At 54.5% G+C, this 18,330-nt stretch overlaps 1 protein-coding gene across 4 annotated transcripts in view; it reads left to right on the top strand.

Moving 5' to 3' along the window:
- LARP1 (La ribonucleoprotein 1, translational regulator) overlaps window positions 1-18,330 on the top strand; it is a 44,948-nt gene that overhangs the window by 18,125 nt on the left and 8,493 nt on the right. For 2 of the 4 annotated variants that reach the window (XM_040078667.2, XM_040078666.2), the window contains exons 3-13: window positions 10,308-10,369; window positions 11,526-11,591; window positions 12,327-12,495; window positions 13,061-13,192; window positions 13,358-13,501; window positions 14,169-14,331; window positions 14,538-14,682; window positions 14,898-15,072; window positions 15,899-16,068; window positions 16,351-16,710; window positions 17,829-17,952. In XM_040078667.2, coding sequence (XP_039934601.1) covers window positions 12,372-12,495; window positions 13,061-13,192; window positions 13,358-13,501; window positions 14,169-14,331; window positions 14,538-14,682; window positions 14,898-15,072; window positions 15,899-16,068; window positions 16,351-16,710; window positions 17,829-17,952 — 1,537 coding nt within the window. In that variant the 5' untranslated portion in view covers window positions 10,308-10,369; window positions 11,526-11,591; window positions 12,327-12,371. Of the gene's footprint in view, window positions 1-10,307; window positions 10,370-11,525; window positions 11,592-12,323; window positions 12,496-13,060; window positions 13,193-13,357; window positions 13,502-14,168; window positions 14,332-14,537; window positions 14,683-14,897; window positions 15,073-15,898; window positions 16,069-16,350; window positions 16,711-17,828; window positions 17,953-18,330 lie in introns of all 4 variants that reach the window. The other 2 variants (XM_040078664.2, XM_040078665.2) reach the window with 1 other exon arrangement.

Here is an 18,330-nt window from a genome sequence, read left to right as displayed (position 1 = left end):
ACAGCAGTGCCTCAGTCCTCTCCCATGTCCCACAGCCAGGATTTGGCAGCTGTAGGGTGCTTTTCAGAAGAAGGCATTTCAAAGCCTGTGATCTGGAGTTCAGAGAGAAAGCTGAGAGATTTCAACACCCTTGAAGAGGTGTAGGGTTGGGCTTGGTGGGCAGAGGGACATACTCTCACATTGCTCTGCTGAAGAGGACTGAGAGGGCACATTTTCAGCTGAATGTCTGTGGATGACTTCACTGTGAGCACCAAACTCTTCTGCCAGGCAGCTGATGCTGTTCAGCTCCCAGGACTTGCTACTATGTGAAATTTGCTGCCTGCTCTGGAAGGGAATATTTTTGCCACTTCAAGTGGATCTCCTGCTAGTTTAGTGTGCTGTGCCTGTGCCCTCCTGGCCTCCTACATGCTGCAGCCAGCCCTTCTCCTCTCTGTGGTGGAGGATCCCAGCCCTTTATAGTCTCACCTCTCGAGGAGCTACTTCTGGGTGGTTTAATTGCTTTTCTTTGAGCAGCTGTAACAGCCCTGTGCCCTTGTTGAATTCCAGAGACCAGAGCTGACTGCAGCGAGCGGTTGTGGATGCGCTGGCATTCAGCAGAGCAGCAAGTGATGCTCTGTCTTGGTTTCACCACTCCTGATGACTTTTTTTCATCTGCTGCACCCTGACCTGATCATTTTGTACAACTGTCAGCAGTGTCTGAGATATCTTTCTTGAGTTTATAAATGCCTCTTTGAATTAAATGCTGTGAAGTTTTCCATAAAGAGATGGGGGTGATGCAAGGAAGTGGTTTTTAATCCTTTAGAAATGAAAGGAGGGGAGATGGATCTTTAAATTAGGAAACTGCTATGTTGCACTCTTTTATAATTGGATATTCCTGACTCCTTTGGGAAGACTTAGTCTGATTAGGGTGTTGTACTCTTTTATGCTCTGTATTGACATGGGAGGTAGCCACCTGTAGCACTGGAATTAGCTTTATTAGAGAGGGTGGTTTATGCAGAATTCATGGGATTGTGAACCCAAGAAGGAAGTTGCTATATTGGTGTTACTTAGAAAAACCTGGAATGTCACTGCATCTCGCTTAAGGTGAGGGGCATAAGTGAGGATGTATCTTCTGCTTGGAATAGGTATCCCTGAAATCAGTTCAGCTGAGGTGCAGTAATCCTGAAGTAGCACATAAAGAATCCCTTCTGCTTGCTCTCAAAGATCACAGGGATATTTGAGTGCCTTTTCATGGTTTTAATGCTCTGGATTCACTAACAGGAGGAAGCCCCCATACCTGTACTCAGTTTAATCTGGGTGGTTATGAGACTGTAAGATTTCTTCTGCACGTTTATGGAGACATCCTTTTTAGTGGGGGACCTAGGTATGACCTCCCTAAATTCCTGGGAAAGTTTGCTGCTCCTATCACCAAATCACTATTACTTTCCTCTGCCCTGGGAGATGGAGCTGAATTTCTGCACGGTGCTGGCTTAGTTTTCCTTGACCTCACAGTCTGAGCTGTTGCTCAGTCTCTTGTTCTCTGCAGTCAGGGAGGCAGGTTTGCAGCTGTGCAGGCTGAGGGCAAGGTCAAGTGGTCACTTAGCGAGTGGCCACTGCTCAGGGGACACTGAGGTCCTGCAGGGATGCCTCTCTCTGCAAATGTAGCCAGGAAGGTGCAGGAATCCCAGCAGGAGGAACTCAGAATGATGTTATTTGAATTATGTCACAGCCTCCTTTCTGGAAACCCGTTCTGTTCTTTGAGATGACAGGTTTTCCAGAGGCATATTTTGTGCGGAGTTGGCACTTTTGCCTTGTACGACCCCTCTCCCCCTCCACTGGCACAGTGGGAGCTGCAGTCTCCTGCTAGATAGTGTGAACGCTTGGAGCTGGAGGGTCTCTCTGCAGGCGCTTGGCTCTCGATTCCTGTCTCTTTGTTGTTAAATATTTACAGTGAGATGTACCAGATGCTTCCCAGGAAGGGTTTTGTCAGCTTCCAAGTCCCCAGATGCAGCTGCAGAAGAGGCTGACGGCCATTAAAGGGATCGTGTCAGCACGGGTTCGGCAGCGATGCGGTGACCTCCTCTCCCTCGTGCCAGGGCTGCAGCCGGCTGCGCTGTCTCGTCAGCCACAGCAGGATCCAGGCAGAGAGCACCCTTCTGCTGTTTTCAAGAGATTAATGATGTCTGGTCCTCAGGCTTTTTGATCTTCTTCTGCAGAGGGAGCAGGTGATGCTGTTGGATTTTGTTGTTGCACCTTTTTCCTAGGGCCATCTCTCAGCAGCAGTGGTGCTGCCTTGGCTCCCACTCAGTTCTCAGCACGCTGGTGTCTGTCTGGGTCACCCAGCTGCCCTGAGGACAGAGGGGTAGGCCGATCCAGGGGGACAAACTCCTGTCACCAGCCCTGGGCACGGAGAAGCCAGCACCTGGAGCGTTGCTGCTGAATGCATCTCCTGTGCTGGTCACACTGGTCAGGTTCCCAGTGTGCCTCCTGCTTTCAAGATAAGGTCCAGGACCTTGGGCTAGGCCCCTGTTTGTTGCTCTTGGTGCTTATCAGCTTTTGCTGCTGACAGGGTGACCTGGTGCAGAGCGCTGAGGATGGGGAGGGAGGGTCCCCCCAGCCGGGGCTGTGTGCTGGTCTGGCCCCTCCACCCGGGATAGCCGAGGTTGTGCACACAGGGCTTGTGTGCCAGCTGTCTCTGTTTGAATTATTACAGCTCCTGCTGGGTGAGGGTCTTCCCGGCTGCCGTGGAGGTAGGATCTTGGGAGGTGGCAGGTCGGCTCCTCTGAAGGGGGGGCCAGGGAGGAGCAGGCTCGCTAGGTCATCGTTTTTCCAACTAAATATAGTTGCCCGTGCTTTCATAAGGTCGGGATTTTTGCATCACGTGACTGTCTTATCCCTCCCAGCCGGCAGTCAGAGTAGGGGATCGAGTGTCTGAATGGGTAATAATTAACTGTTAACTAGCTTTTCATTAGAGCCTGGCAGAACAGAGCAGCAGCAGAGGAGCAGAGGGAACTGCTCCTGATCCCTCCTGGAGGGTGGACACCCCTTTTTAAGTAGCAAATCGGTTGTCCCCAAAGGTGAGTGAGTTTTGGTTTTTTTATTGTTTTATAAGGAGTTGTGAGTCTTCCCTGGTGTCTGCCCTTGTTGTCTGTAGCTCCTGTTCATGTCAACCCTCCCTCTCCCCCACCATTGATTTTAGTTTTTAGGTCATGAACTATTAGCTGGTCTCTGAGCTGGCTTGGAGAAGCGCCTGACTCCATCTCCTCACGATTTGGCTCACTTGCATACCCTGGGCCCCTGCAGCCTTGCCTCAGGTGCCCTCCTGTCCCAGCACTGAGGTGTCCTTGCTGTGCCTCGTGCCTGGAGCGGCAGCTGGATCAGCTCGTGCCTTTTCTCAGGGTCCCAGACTGATGTGGCTTTTTCCCTGGAGCGTTTTCCCTGGAGCACCGCCGGCTTTTCCAGCCCCTCTCCCTGAACCATTTAACCTGATGGAGTGCTCCCAGGTGTCCTTGAAGGCAGAGGAATTGCTGGTGACATGCTCTGCCAGCTGGAGATGTCTGCACCGGATGTACTGGGTCAGGCACTGGTGCTGCAGTAGCCTCTCCTGCAGAGGTGGTGGGTACCTTTTCCCTGCTCAGAGAGAACAGAGTGGCTCAGCAGCTGTGGGGGCCTGACCCAGCCCCGCTTCCTCATTTTGACAGTTTCTGAAGTCTGGTCAGCTGGGTGACCTTGGCTGTGTTCCCTGTGTGATGCTTCTTGGTTTCTGGGAACTGTTGGCTTCCCCTGGAGAGAATCTTTAGGATTGTTTTGTGGTTTTTTTTTTTAAGAAAACTGGGCGGGAGGTGGTTCATGTGCCATCTCATTCTGTGTGTGCGTGGCATCTCAGGGATCGTGTGCAGGCCTGTGGGCATGGATTGTGTGTCAGGAGTTTCCTAGAAATCCTCTTCAGGGAAGAGGTTTGCTTGAAAAGGCGGTGGAAAGATGTCACTCGCCCTTAAGAGGGAGTTCATTTGCTACCTTTAATAGTAGCTGTCTGTGCCAGGACGAATCCAGGGTGCCCTCACTGACACTGTTAATGTTAGAAATGCCTGTTGGCATTTCCTAACCCTCTCCTTCTGGAGTGTAGCTTGGTCACAAGTTGAAGCGTTTCTGTCTTGGACTGAAAGGCTGCAGTGAAGATGTTCATGCATTTTTGGTAAGTTCAGACCCTTCCTGCCTCTTATTTGCTCTGGAAATAAATATCAGATCCTGCATATATGTGGAGCTTGTAGCAGCTTTGTGCATTTAGAGGAGCAGTGCTGTTCTCAGCTCCCTGAGGAGGGCTGTGGTCTCACTGAAGCCCCTGCTCGCTGTGAGGATTTGTGCTGCCCATTTGTGCTGTCAGCAGAGATGGGCTCTGCACGTGTCTTGAGCGGCTCTTCCTGTTCCGGGGCTTTCAGGACTGTCAGCTGAGGGATGTGAGGGCTTGGAGAGCTGGGATTAGAATTTGGATGCCCACACTCAGCCTGTGACAGCGCTCTACCTGCCTGTACCCCGGCCTCCTTCCCCGCATTTTTCCAGGGCAGACTCCTGAGCTCCTGGAGCTGCCTAGGACACCCAGGTGGGAGTGTTCCCATGCTCTCCGTGGAGCTGTCAGATGCCCTTTTTGAAGTTATTTTTAGCAAGTGATCTTTGCAGCAGTTGCAGAGTTTACATTGCAGAGAGGTGTAGGCAGCTCTCTGCTGTTACAGTAGGGCTTGTACGGTGGAGCTTCTGCTGAGGAGCTGTGGAAAATTGCTTGGAAGGCTTTGAGCTGTGGTACCTGCAGCTTATCTCCTGCTCCAGCTGAGCAGGCTTCCCAGCGCTTTACAAGCCTGAATCCTGCTCAGCCATCCACCTTAAGGATCCAGTCTTCAGCATGGTCCTGACCTTGGCCATTCTTCTGCAGTTTTTCTTGCACGTACAGGAAACTTCTGCTATTGCTGAGGTGTTGCAGATATTCCTCTTACCTTTGCAATCAAGGCCAAACGCTGCCCGCAGGGAACTGAGACCACGTGCCGCAAGTGATGGGGCTGACTGTGGTTCTCCACAGTTCCCAGGAGCAGGTGGGAGCCCCTGCTGTGGAGACACCAACCCGTTTGTGCTGGAAGATGTCCTTGTGATAACATCTCATTTAAAGCTGCTGGAGAACTCCATCCTGTGCTCCCTTGTTTCCCCTCCGTGCGCTCATGCGCCTCCGGCTGCAACTGCGACTTGGTGGGAGGCAGAGCTGTAAAACATTGCAAACCTAGAGGAGGTGCAGTCTGTGGGCTGAGCCTGTCCTGAACCTTTCTGGCTTTGTGTGCCTTGTGATGCCTTCAGCAAAATGTAAGCATGCCAAGCAGTCAGTGCTATAAATCCCAGGCTTTTCCGCTCGTGTGTGGAGCTGCAGCCACAAGTGTTTCCCATTTCAGCTCTGGCACACTGCTGAGGCAGTGCTGGGAGCAGCTCCTTGGGAGGCAGGGCAGAGGTGGATCTGCTGATTGGTCTCTGGGGATATCTGCACTTCTCTGCACACAGGGGTGCTACCAGATGGCTCCCTGAGGAGGCTGAGGTCCCCTCCCATCTGCTGGTGATTTCCAGCCCTTTTACAGCTAGGGTGTGTTGCCCATCACGGCCTCTTGCTGATGCAGGAATGGGTGCAGTACCCACAAAAGGGCCGTAAAGTGTTTGCCAATCACTCAGGGCTTCTCTGCCTGTGACTTCAGGGGGTCCTCTTTGGGATGGACTCAAAAAGAAAAGAGCTTTGTCACTGTCTGCAAGTGGCAGGCTGCTGGTGGGAGTGGGGACTGTTGTTGGCTTGCAGGTCACATCTGGCCTGCAGGACTGGTCCTGCAAATGTCTCTGTTGGTGGACATGCAGCTCACCAGCTGTGTCCTGTGATAACTTGGGGAGACTCAGACTCCCAAGTCCTGCACTGAGTGCATGGACAGTGATGAGTGCCACAGGAGAGGCTCTGAATCCATGTCATGGCCCTGCTGCTGTGCAGATCAGGCCACCCTGGGTGAGAGATTGCTTGAGGCCTAGGGCAAGGGGCAGGGTTGGTGCCCTGAGTTTCCCATGTTGGGAAGGTGGGGAGGCACCTTTGAAGCTCTTTTCTGTTGGCTCCCCAGGTCTTTTAGGCCAGCAAAGGACCGCAGTGAGGTCCTGGCTGTGGCTGGTTGCCTGCTGGGTCTGTCTTATGGCAATTTCTTTGGGGGTTGGTGCTGTTTCACCACATCTTTCCTGTGTGTCAGTACCCCAGGAGGGACTCTCCTGCCCTCAGGAAGTGACTCTGAAGGAGCTATTTATCTCCTGGGAAAACAGGCAATAACACACAGAAACATTTTTAAAAACGTTTTTCTCAGCTCACCCTGTCCCTAGCTGCACTTGATCTTTCTCACCTGGAAACCTCAATGCCAGAGCGGGTGTCCTATTGTGTTGGTTGTGACTTAGAGTCTTCACATGTGCCAGGAGTGTTCTGTGGAGTGTGGGAAGGAGGGAGGATTGTTTGGAGACAGAAGAGTGAAGTGGATCCTGGTGGACAGCTGGGCACATGGCTGTCTGTCCCACACAGCACCCTTGAGCTCCTGCCAGGGCTCTGGGGAAACTGGGGATACTGGTTTGGCCCCTACAGCCCCATCAGGACCTGCATCACAGAGCATGTGCCCCTGCCTCAGCCGCTTCAGCACAAAGACCAGGCTCTTGGCTTGGAACCACCTTTATCAGCAGTTTCCTGTAGGTGCCAGGCTGTGGAGCAGGGAGCAGGATGGCTCCTTTCTGTCGGCCTGGCTGCTGGGTAAGGAGGGGATGCTCTGTCAGGGACAGTGTGCCAGAGCTGAGGATTCTGCATTCCTGCTGGGAGCCTGGGCTGCTCTCTGAGGCTGTCCCAGCTGCTGCTGGGGTTCTCGGAGCCCTGGTCTGCATTGCACATGAGTGGTACACCTGGAGCAGGCATTGCAGCGTTCTTACTATAGGTACAGGTATTTCTCCAGTAATGCCTGGCCTCTGCCCAGCACTACAGATTTATTCCTTCTCTTCATTTACCTTCTCTGAAATTCCATTATAAATTCCTTTGGATGCAAGGAAGGGTAGAAAATCAGTTGCTGGGTGTTGGGTTTTATTTCCTCAGATAAGGTAGTAGATATGTCTTCTTGGCTGAGCTCAGTGGTCCTGTGTCATATGTCCCTGGACATTTAGCTGGGGATCTGCTGTCACGCTGGCTCTGTGGTCCTTGTGCAAGGGCTCTTCTTCCAGATACGAGGCCTTTGCTCACCGGGATGCCCTGTGAACCTCCCACCCCAGGGCTCTGTGCCCCAGCCAAGTGTGGGCTGCAGGAAAGCGTGAGGTGTCTCGTGCCCTTGGTGTTTGTCAGGTGCATTGGGGAGTGAGTGTCCAAAGCCAGCGAGTGCTCAGGCTGTGGCACAGCCACAGGAAGGGTTTGGCTGTGATTGGGGCTGCTGTGGGTGCTCCCACCTATGCCTCATCCCCTTGGTTGCTAAGGAATAATCTCCTCGTGGCTGGGCAAATGATCAGCTTCTGGCTGCAAGCAGCAGATCAAAACTCGAGACCTGCTTTTCTGTTCTTGGCTGTGCCAGCATCTGCTCTGTGGCCGCAGGCAAAGCTTCTCCTTGCTTCCCTGCCTGCTGTCCCTGTGCCAGCCTCACGCCACTAAAGCCCTGGCTCCTGCTGCAGCTGTTTTGTCTGTCCCCTCGCACAGAGAGGCCCTGTTTTTCGCGGCGTGGTCAGGCACTTGCTCGTGCAACTGAAATTACTGACTGCCACCAAACAGATGCAAAAGGAGGTTTGTGAGATGCCCAGAGGTCTGAGACATCTGGCAGCAGCTTTTAGAGGCTCGGCTATGAACCAAGGCACTATCCAGTGTCCCTTGCTGCTTGTGCTGAGCTCCTGCGTGGAATGAGCAGCACTCCCAGCTCTCCACTGCCCAGGCTGATGCAGTGAGGTTTTCCTGCAGGAGGTCTTTTCAGCTGAGGACCATAAGATGTGTTGCTGGAGCCCTTGGTTATGTTGCTGTGCCTTGGAGGGTGCCAGGCATGCATGGCCTGTGCTTGCCATGGTCTTGGCTCAGCAGATGCTGTGTCTGGCCATCTGTCCACCACAGTCACACCTTCTCAGTCTCCTGCTTTGGTCTCCACCATGAATTGCTGGATCCATCCATGCTCCACATGCCCGCAGCCCCAGCCTGGAGCAGAGTCCCTCCCTCCCTCCCTGCTGGGCTGCAGCCCTTTGCTTTGTGTTTTGTCTTCTGCAGTGCTCTGCAAATGCTAATTAGTCTTCTCAGCACCTCAGCGAGATAAGGGCTCCCTGTTCATATCTTGCAGATAAGGAAAGCAGCAGAACTTGTTTCAAACAATCTCCTCCCTCCCCCGCAGAGATGATGGAGTCTGTGGCACCTGCCCCTGCAGCCTGTACCCCTTTGTCCTCTTCCACTGCTGCTTGTGAGGCCCCTCTCTTTGACTGCATCCCGAAAAAGAAAGCACAAGAACATCTATGGCCTGGAGGGCTCCTGAGGTGAAGCAGCTGGAGGAAGGGGCTGGATGCCATTGCTGTGAGCACTGGGGCTGTGCTGTGGTGGGAGCAGGCACCTGGATGGATCCTGGCAGGGAGAGGGGGAGCCCTGCTGTCCCCCAGCCCCAGAGAGCAGAGCCTGCAGGCTGTGCCAGTCCTGTCAGTGCTGTTGGAGAAGGCAGGGCTCCTCTGTGTCTGTGGAAAAGCAGGCTGGCTGTGGGTTTGTGCTGTAGCTCCTGGTGCCTTTTGAAGCTATATTTAGTTGGTGACATCTGTGGGCGTTGAGTGGAGGATTTTGGGGGCTGTTTTGAAAGCGCTGGCTCTTCCTACACTAGCAGGGAGGTTTAAAAGCCTTGTGGCAAGCTTTGTGCAGTGGAGCCAGGATTCTCAATGGAGTGCACGTGGAATAAATGAGGGACACGTGGGACTGCTGCTGCTCCTGAAAGGAGGCACTGCAGGTGGGTTGGGGAGGTCCTAGGGGAAAGGGGGAGGATTCAGGGACCCAGCTGAGAGCTTGGACTCTTCTGGAGTTGAAATCCCTATGCAGGGGCCATAGAGAAAGGAAATGAGGAAGGTGACTGCACATGGCTCTGTCCTGCCATGTCTGACTCTGCCTTATTGACACTTCAAAGCCTTCAGCTCTGAGCAAGGCCAGGATGAATCACTGGTTTCGGACCGGTTTTGATCATCCAGGCAAAGTTGTCCGGCCTTTCCAAGGAGATCAAAGGCAGCTTTGAGCAGAGCTGAGTAGGCTACTCAGGGTGTTTCCTGGGGCATCCCCAGATAGCCTGTGCTGATCCTCCCACCCTCACCCTACCCCAGCCAGGGCTGCTTTTCTTCTAAACAAAGCCAGTGAGTCAGCAGAAATCCTCGCTTGCAGGAGCCCTGCACCTGGCATGGGCTACCCTTGGGGCAGGGCCCAGTGGGCTCTCCTCCCCCTGTGGAGCGCCAGTGTCCTGGAGGAGACCCTCACCCGTGGTCCTTGGGCAGAGTTGTGCTGCTCTGTTGCTCTGTGTGGGCCTGATCAGAGACCTTGCAGCCAGACCTGAGGAACAAAGCAAGCTGAATTCCTGTTTCTGCCTGTAAGGAGGTGGTGTGTGAGCTGGTGCCAAGATGGGCCATGGTGAGGTTGACTTGACTTGCTGTGAGGTCTGTGGTGGTGTGAACCCCAGCAGTCTGACTCTGATGTGTTAAAACACCCCAGAGGTGCTTCAGTGCCTAAGTGCTTTCGGCTGTAGTGGGATTTAGGTACTTGATGTATCTGGCTCATTCTCTCTGTACATTTCCTCTCTTGAACTTGCTGTCCCTGCTGGGATGCCTGACTTCAAACCAGGATTCAGCAGCCACAGACTTTTGCATCCTCTGTCAGAGCCCTGCTCTGCTCCCTGGGGAGCATCAGGCTCACGGTGCTGTGCTGGTCTTGGCTTCTCAAGGGCATGTTTGTTTTGCTGTTCTGTGGGTGCTTTGCATCATGAGCTGAGCTCCTTGCCCCCCTCCCCTCCCTGGCTGGCAAGGGCAAGAGGGGAGGGCAGAGCTAAGGCAGGGAATGCCTTCCTGCAGCAGGATGGGGTTAAAAGTCCATCTCTGGGCCACCTGGATTGGCCAGGAGTTTTCTGATCCTAATGGGGCAGTTCTGAAACTCAAGTCAGGAGCTGGCTGGTTTTTCTGTTAACCTTTTTCTCTTAGCCCTCCTTTGCTGAAGGGGGAGCTGCTTGGCTTCCTACCCACTCCTCTCCAGAGCCAACACTCCCACCCACAGCCCTCAGCTGTGTTTTAACACTTTTGTTGTCCTTCTCTTGCAGAACTTACAACTCCAGCGAAAGTGGTGAGGGCTGCCAACCCGAGACAGAGGAAAGGAAGCAAGGTAAGGCTGTGCCTGCTCTTGCTGTTTCTGTTGCAGTTGTCAGTTGATGTCAGACAAAGTGACTCCTCTGGAGGAACCAGGGCAGTTTGTTTCAGGGAACTGGTGGTGATTGAGGGACAGTTTCTTTTGGGGCACAGCTGGGGAACAGGGGCTGTTGGTGTTGGCTCCCAGCAGCCAGTGGAGATGTATCTGCAACTTGGTAAGATTTTCCTTCTCCGTTCCATTTTGGAGAGAGAAGGACCCTGGGGATGGAAGATGTTCCTCTCTGTGAAACAGGCATGGCCTTGCACTGGAATTGGTTTTCCCAGGAAACTTACCTCCTGGGCAAATGAGCATGGCACCTGCATGTAAAGATGTGATCTCCTGAGGGATAAAAAATTAATTTGACTCCAAATTAATTCAGAAATAACAATCCCACAAGGGCAAGGAGGAGTTTCTGTGTCCAGATAAACTCAGTGCCCAGCCATGATTCATTTGGTACCTGGGCAGCTGTTTGGCTTCTTTCCTGTGTCCTGCAGGTCCTCTGAGACCTGAAGGAGATAGAAATGATTGTAGTAAGCAGGTCAGTTATTCAGCGCAGAAGTAATTGATGTTCCCTGTGTGGCCATGGGGTGATTGGAATGAGGGAGTTCCCTTCACCTGATGGAATTTTCTCATCCACTCTGAGACCATCCCCTTGCTTTGTTGGCAGCACGTGGTGGTTGTAGTTGGGCACTTCACTGGGGCTGTGCCTGGCTGTGGCTGCCACTAGGTGGAACAGCTTCTTCAGTGGGATGTGGTTGCTGCAGGTGTATTTAGAATGCTGAGTGCTTTCCCGAGGGATGTTTCCTGTGATTGAGTGAATAACCCTGGGCAACTTGCTGCCAAATGCTGCTGCTGCTGGGGCAGAATATTTGGTGGCAGGCTGGGAGCTTGCAGGAATGGTGGCAGCCTTGTTGCGATGTCTGGTGGATGTAATGTTGTCCACAGCTATTTGGAATTAGTTCAAGGTTCCTGCTTTGGTGGGGAGAGGGGCTGTGTGTGTGCAGTGTGGGTGTCCCCCTCCAGCCTCCTGGGGGCAGCTTTGTGGGACAGTGGTGGGTGGAAAACAATCTTCCCTGCTGCAGGGAACACCTGCAGCTTTGTGCACTAACGGGACCTTTCTCTTTGGTACAAGGTTGGTGACTTTGGTGATGCCACAAATTGGCCAACACCTGGAGAAATAGCCCACAAGAGCGTCCAGGTGAGAACACAGAACCATTGTGCTGAGCAGGATAAGGCCCTTGCAGTCCTCCCTGTCCCTCTGGAAACACTGGCCGAGCCAGGTCATTTGGGGTGCTGAGTGTCAGTGCGGAGGCAACCAGGAATAGTGTGCAGGGAATTTCCTTTTAGGGCTGCCTGTGTGGCAGACTCCCTCACTAGTGCTATTCTGGGAACCTGGGGCCCAGTGTAAACCCTGGGCTGGCTGGAGCAGGTAGGCCAGCTCCCAGACCTGCTCTCCTCGGGGCTGCTCTGTGCAGGAGGGATTGGGCAAAAGTCAGGAGTTCCACAGGAGGAACTGAAAATGCACGAGAAAGGTTTGGTGTGCTGAAGGGGCTCGGCCCTTCCTCTCTGCTGAGGACATGGCTGTCATTGAAACCCTTCTATTTTTGGATGCTGCTCTGCTAGCTCCTGGCTGGCTCTCAGGGCAAGGTGGTCACTCACCCTTTTGCCACTGGGGCAGTCTTACAGGACAAATCCATCCATGAGCACGAGGCCTCCCTGTCAGCTCATCTTGGTGTCTCACCGAACCCTTCCCCTGCTCAGCCACGAGCCCTTCCCTAGGAGCAGGACAGCTCTGGGAGGTACAGAGCAGGGATGCACCCAGCCTAGGGCAAAGTCTCCTGTTCCTGCTCATGCTGGGACAGCTGGGGTCTGCCTCCAGCTCCTCACCACTCCCACCTGTCACATCTTTCCTGCACTGGTGTGTCCCCAGCAGCCGCACAAAGCACCGCCCCTTCGGAAGCTGCCTGTCAAGAAAGACATGAAAGAGCAGGAAAAGGGGGATGGGAGCGATGGCAAAGAGAGCCTGAAAACCAAATCAGACGAGTCTGGGGAGGAGAAGAACGGTGATGATGACAACCAGAAGTCAGCCCAGAAGAAGAAAGGTAAGGCAGGAGGTGATGGGGACAGCCCCCCAGGCTCAGCTTGTGTCCCCCTTGCCAACCCACAGGCAGGTGGAAGCATCCTCTGCCTTTCTGAGGGGCCTTGCTGCAGGATGTGATCCCAGTTTGGGGACAGCTGTGGGAAAAGGTGTTTGCAGGCTTCAGGTGTCATTTTGGTGGAAGCAGGTGGAACAGGGCCCAGGTAGGGGCAGGGCAGGGCCTGCCTTCCTGTGTGCTCTCTGGTGGCACAGAACAGCCCCTCATTGTGAGTTGTATCAGCTGTGGTTGACATGTGGGCTCTGTCTGGCCTGAGCCTGGGCAGGCAGAAACGGGCAGAGGAAGGACAAGTGCTGTGACAGTTGTCACAGGCAAGTTCTGACTCACATCCGTCCATGTCTCAGAGTCCTGGTCAGAGCTTTTCTGCATCCAGTGAGACCTGGAGGGACGTCAGAAGACAGGGTCTGTCCAAAAGGCCCTGCTGCTTTCTCCCCTCCATGTGTGGGGGCTGTGAGGGAGGAAGCAGTCTCACTCTGAACCTGTGTCTCAGCCAAACCCTGTCCTTTTGCAGGCAACAAACACAAGTGGGTCCCTCTGCAGATAGACATGAAGTCAGAGGTGCCTAGGGACAAAACAGCCTCTCGGAACAACCGGCAAAACGAGCAGCACAGGCACCCCTCCAACAACCGCAGCGAGCTCAAAGGTGGGGCTCGGGCTGGGGAGCCGCTGCTGGCCCGGCCGAGGGGCAGAGCAAGCCCTGGTGCCCAGGGAGCAGCGTTCAGAGGGCTCCGGGGGCAGCGGGCTCGCTCCAGGGAGCTGCTGTCATGGCCTAACACCCCTCCTGCCTCTCCTTCCCCGTGTGCTGCAGGCTGGCACCCCGACAACAAGCACGAGCGCAGCTGGCAGGACCACGATGAGACCTCGAGCGTGAAGAGCGAGGGAGGGGCCGTGCGAGGAACCTTCCGGGGCCGGGGCCGCGGCCGGGGCAGGGGCAGGGGCCGTGGCAGAGGAGGTGATCATTGTGTGTGTGCTCTTGGGACTGCAGGGAGAGCGACGCAGCGTGCAGAGCGCTGTGTCTGTGTGCCTGAGAGACCTGGGGCTCTGAAGTGGGCTGGGGAGGGCAGAACACTCCAGGGATACAGGGAAATGTTGTGGCAGGGCATTCCAGCCAATAAGTTAAACTGCTGTTAACAAAGAAATAATTCTTACTAGTATTTTTGTAGAAGTTGATGTCCTGCTACTCAGGGCCAAGCTCTTTTTCATGTTGTCTGCCCCTTGCAGTACTGCTGTGAGCAGGAGTTGGTTCATGTTGGATAGTCTGTCATGGCTTTATGCCATTTGAGAGCCAAGCAGGAGTCATGGCTTGGGTGAGGAAGAGCATCTGCCCTGGCATTTGGCTGGGCAGTGTCTGCACTAATAGTGATGCAGCTTCAGTGTAGGGCCCTCGTGTGTCAGCTGGGCTGCCCAGTTGCCCTTGGCTAAGAGGGTTCCTGGTCTCCTCTGTGGCAGGGAGGGAGGGCAGGGAGCAGGAGGATGAGGGTTGTGGGTGCACCACGGCAGGCTTCCAGGGGGTCCTCAGGAAGAGTGTAATATTTGTGCAGCAGTCCAGCCCCATCTGGCAGTGCAGCCTGTTTGGCAGATCCCAGGGGCTCTGTGCTGACCCTTCTGGTTTCCCCCAGGGCACTTTGACTACCAGTACGGATACCGGAAATTCGAGGGCTCGGATGGCTCCCGCACCCAAAAGTACGCCAGCAACATCACCTACTACTTCGACAACATCAGCAGTGCTGAGCTCTACAGCGTGGACCAGGAGCTGCTCAAGGACTACATCAAGAGGCAGATGTGAGCACCACCTCCTGTCCTTGTTGGGTGGTGGGGACTGTGCAGCCAATCCCATGGGAGGGGTTAGAGCCGAGGTGTTGAGTGTGCTTTGCTTCCAGCACCAGCCACATCTGCGCTCCCCTCACTGTGTGTGGGGGTTATTTCCTGGGGGAGGCCCAGAGGATGGTGCTTTGGAGCTTCCTCTCACTGACACGTTGTCCATGCAGAGAATATTACTTCAGCGTGGACAACCTGGAGCGAGATTTCTTCCTGCGCCGCAAGATGGACTCGGACGGCTTCCTGCCCATCACGCTGATCGCCAGCTTCCACCGGGTGCAGGCGCTGACCACCGACATCAGCCTCATCATCAAGGTGAGGGCAAGGAAAGGTGACCCTTCCTCCTTGTTCTGCTTCCCACCACCCCTGTGTAATGCCTGTTCACTGTGGATGAGGTGGAAGTGGAGCCTTCCCTTGTCCTTGACTTGCTCCTGCCTCCTGTTAGTCTTCCCAGGGAGGAATGGCTTGAGCTGACACGCTCAGTATGCCAAAGCAAGGCCCTAAGTTAACCAAGTACTGCTTGGTTCTAGGCTCTGAAGGACAGCAAGGTGGTGGAAATCGTGGATGAGAAGATCAGGAGAAAAGAGCAGCCAGAAAAATGGGCTCTGCCTGGCCCTCCTATGGCGGACTACACACAGACAGACTTCTCCCAGTTCATCAATTGCCCTGAGTTTGTGCCCCGGCAGAGCTTCCAGAAGGAGACTGGTGAGCAGTGGGGGAATGTGGAGGGAGGTGTGGGCTGCAATCCTGGGACTGCAGCACGACTGAGACCCTGAGAGTCAGGAGTGTTCCCGGGGCAGGGCTCTGCCAGTGGCTTTCTGCTTGGTGCTGGGAGCTGGTGTGGGCTCTGTCCTTGGACCCCCAGAATGCTGCTGCCCCTAGACACAGGGTAATGTGAGAGACTGAGTGTGGCTTGTCCTCTGTTAGGGCTGAAGGGATTCAGAGAGTCAGTCCTGCTGTGAAAGTCTTTTGGCTTGCCTGGAAACAGTCTACACCTGCTGAGCAGATCAGAGGGCACTGGTGAATCCAGCCTTCCTTTACTGATTTGAGGAGATACTGGGCACAAATTGGGCAGCAGGTGTGGAGCTGTTAACCAAGTGCTGCAGAAGGGTCTTCTGTCTTTCATGGGCCTCCCAGCTCTTGTCACCCCGTCCCACAGGGGCTGGCAGGAGCCCAGGGCTGGGCCTGAGAGCCCACATGAAGGATCTTGGTGCTGTCGTAACAGTTTTGACAGGAGAAGATCTGGCTCCAGACTCTTGGGAACGTTTTCCAGAGAGCAGCAGAGCACCTGCTTTAGGGCTTTGTGTATTTGCAAAGCTGTCACCTGCAAAGCTCTGTGGCCACCATGGTATCATAACTGAAGATTCCCACTCTAGCACTTGTGGGCAATGTGCTGGTAAACCTCGGCCACTGTGTGCCAGTTAGTCCTGCAGGCTGTGCCATGCTGCCAGAATGGTTGGGTAATTTGTAACTACAGCTCCTGGGTTCCCTCCCTCCCTCTAAAGCAGTTTGTGGCTCTTGTTGGCTCCAGAGTCTGCTCCAGGCTCCCCACGTGCTGCCAGCCCAGTCCCCACCAAAACAGAGGAGGTCAGTAACCTCAAGACAATGCCCAAGGGCCTGTCCACAAGTCTGCCAGACCTGGATTCAGAGACATGGATTGAAGTGAAGAAGAGACCCCGACCTTCCCCAGCCAGACCCAAGGTAAATGATGTAGGAGCTGTTGGACTGGGAGCCTCCCAGTGATTGGGGTGATTGGGTCATACATGGGCAGGATTCAGTCAAGCAGGGTTTGTTGGGAGTGATGTCCCAGTCTCCCCTGTTTCCATCTGAGCCCCTTTGGAGCTGCTCCTCAGTGGTGTAAATGCAGTGCTCTCCCCAGAGGAGAGAGCTGGGGTAGAGAAACAAAGGGCAAGAGCTGGGTGTTGTGTCCCTGTGTGGTCTTTACCCCGTGTCACCCTTGCCCCCCCCCGCCCCGACCTGCAGAAACCAGAGGAGTCAAAGACACCGCAGCAGCAGAAGCAAAAGGACCAAGATGAACCTGAGGAGCTCGACTTCCTCTTCGACGAGGAGATGGAGCAGATGGACGGCCGCAAGAACACCTTCACCGACTGGTCGGACGAAGACTCGGATTACGAGATCGACGACCGCGACGTGAACAAGATCCTCATTGTGACACAGACCCCTCCGTACCTGCGCCGGCATCCCGGCGGGGACCGGACTGGCAACCACACCTCCAGGGCTAAAATGAGCTCGGAGCTGGCCAAGGTGATCAACGACGGGCTGTACTACTACGAGCAGGACCTGTGGACAGAGCAGTTCGAGCCAGAGTATTCGCAGATCAAGGTGAGAGCGGCTGATCCGAGGATGGGAGGATCCGTGGGGAGCCTCGTGTGCAGCAGTGGCTGCTGGGCTGGGGTGAAAAGGGCAGTGCAGCGGGTTACAGCCTGCTCGTGGGGTAGAGCTAAGCTGGGATTAGTCCTCTTGCAGCGTTGGGGATTCTTGGCTGCCAGCATCATGTTTGGCCATGCCGGGGATAAACGCAGCGCTGTAACCAGACGTGAGGCTACAGCCAGGTAAACAAAGTGCCGGTAGTGAGGTGACCTGGAACGTGGGGCCCATTGTTCTGCTCTCAGCCAGATCTTGGCTGGCAGTGCCAGATCTCTGAGGAGAACTGGGTGTGTCTGCACTGCCCTTCGTGCCCTGTGCTTTATGGCACAGTCTCTTGGTGACTGCCTGTGTTGGGGATGGATTCATAGGTGGCTGGGCTGCACTTGGCCTGTGTTCGTCTCCGTTTTGGTGTCAGTTTGCATAGACGTGGGCTTTTTATAGAAAGCCCATCTGCTGTTTTGAAACGTTTGGGTCCCAACTTGGTGACTCTCACTTCTGGGGACTTGCCTAGACTCATTCAGTGACAGAAATCATGGCTGTGAGGTGGGATGACATACTGGAGCTTCCAGCTGGGCACAGTGCTTCCAAGTTTGATACCTGGAGCAGTGCTGCTCTGTGGGGTGACAGGGACAGTGTATGTTGGGGTGTGGGTCCTTCAGGTCTGTGAGAGCCTTGTGCCCTGCTGCCAGCGTGGCTGTGAGGATGTGGAGAGGGGGGCTCTAGGGACACAAGATGGTGGCAGGGGGGTCCTGGCCAAGAATGGGTCACTGAGCTCATCCTGAGCTTTACTGTGCTGGCTCTGAACTGGCTGGTAAAAGCCTGAAAGCAGCAGGTGCTGGTTAGTGAAGCTGCCTTGCGGGATCCCTGAAAGCTTGGCAGCATCAGTGGCTCAGACATGGCCTGTGCAGCGCCCAGTTTTCTGTCTGCTGCATCTCCCCTTCCTGCCCCTGTGCAGCAGGTGCCCTCTGGGCATCCAGGCCCTGTGACTGCCCGGTGTTGTGGCTGTTGTTCAAGCTGGGCCATGATTGGGCTGGGGTGAGTGGTTTCTTCACCATCTTCCTCCTTCAATGCAGCAAGAGGTGGAGAACTTCAAGAAGGTGAACATGATCAGCAGGGAGCAATTTGACACCCTGACCCCAGAGCCCCCCGTGGATCCAAACCAGGAAGTCCCTCCTGGTCCCCCCAGGTTCCAGCAAGGTAAGAGATGGGGCATGAATGGATGGGACCAAATTTGTCCAGACTCCTCGTGCTGAGAGGTTCTTGGAGGCTGGGTAGTAGCTGGGGAGAAGGCATTGGGGTCACGAGTGTGGTGGATTATCTAGTTCACAGAATATTCTGAGTTGCATCTTTCCCAGTTTAACGATGCTCTTCCAGCTGAATGCTGTGTGGCTCTAGAAGAGGAGCCCCAAAGCAGGGGTGTCCCAGTGGAGTGAGGAAACTGTGGCAGACTCAGATGTAGTTCCTGGGATTTGGCTTTCCTCTTGGACCCTCTCTGGGTACTTGGAAGGCAGCTGCTTGCTGGACCTTGTTTGCCTGGTTGACACCAGGGCTGTGTCCTTTAGGGCAGGGATTTGT

This window comes from Hirundo rustica, chromosome 14, assembly GCF_015227805.2.
Source record: "Hirundo rustica isolate bHirRus1 chromosome 14, bHirRus1.pri.v3, whole genome shotgun sequence".
Classification (NCBI taxonomy): domain Eukaryota; kingdom Metazoa; phylum Chordata; class Aves; order Passeriformes; family Hirundinidae; genus Hirundo; species Hirundo rustica.
The sequence above is the reverse complement of the archived record's forward strand: the minus strand, read 5'-3'. Positions and strand labels throughout refer to the sequence as shown.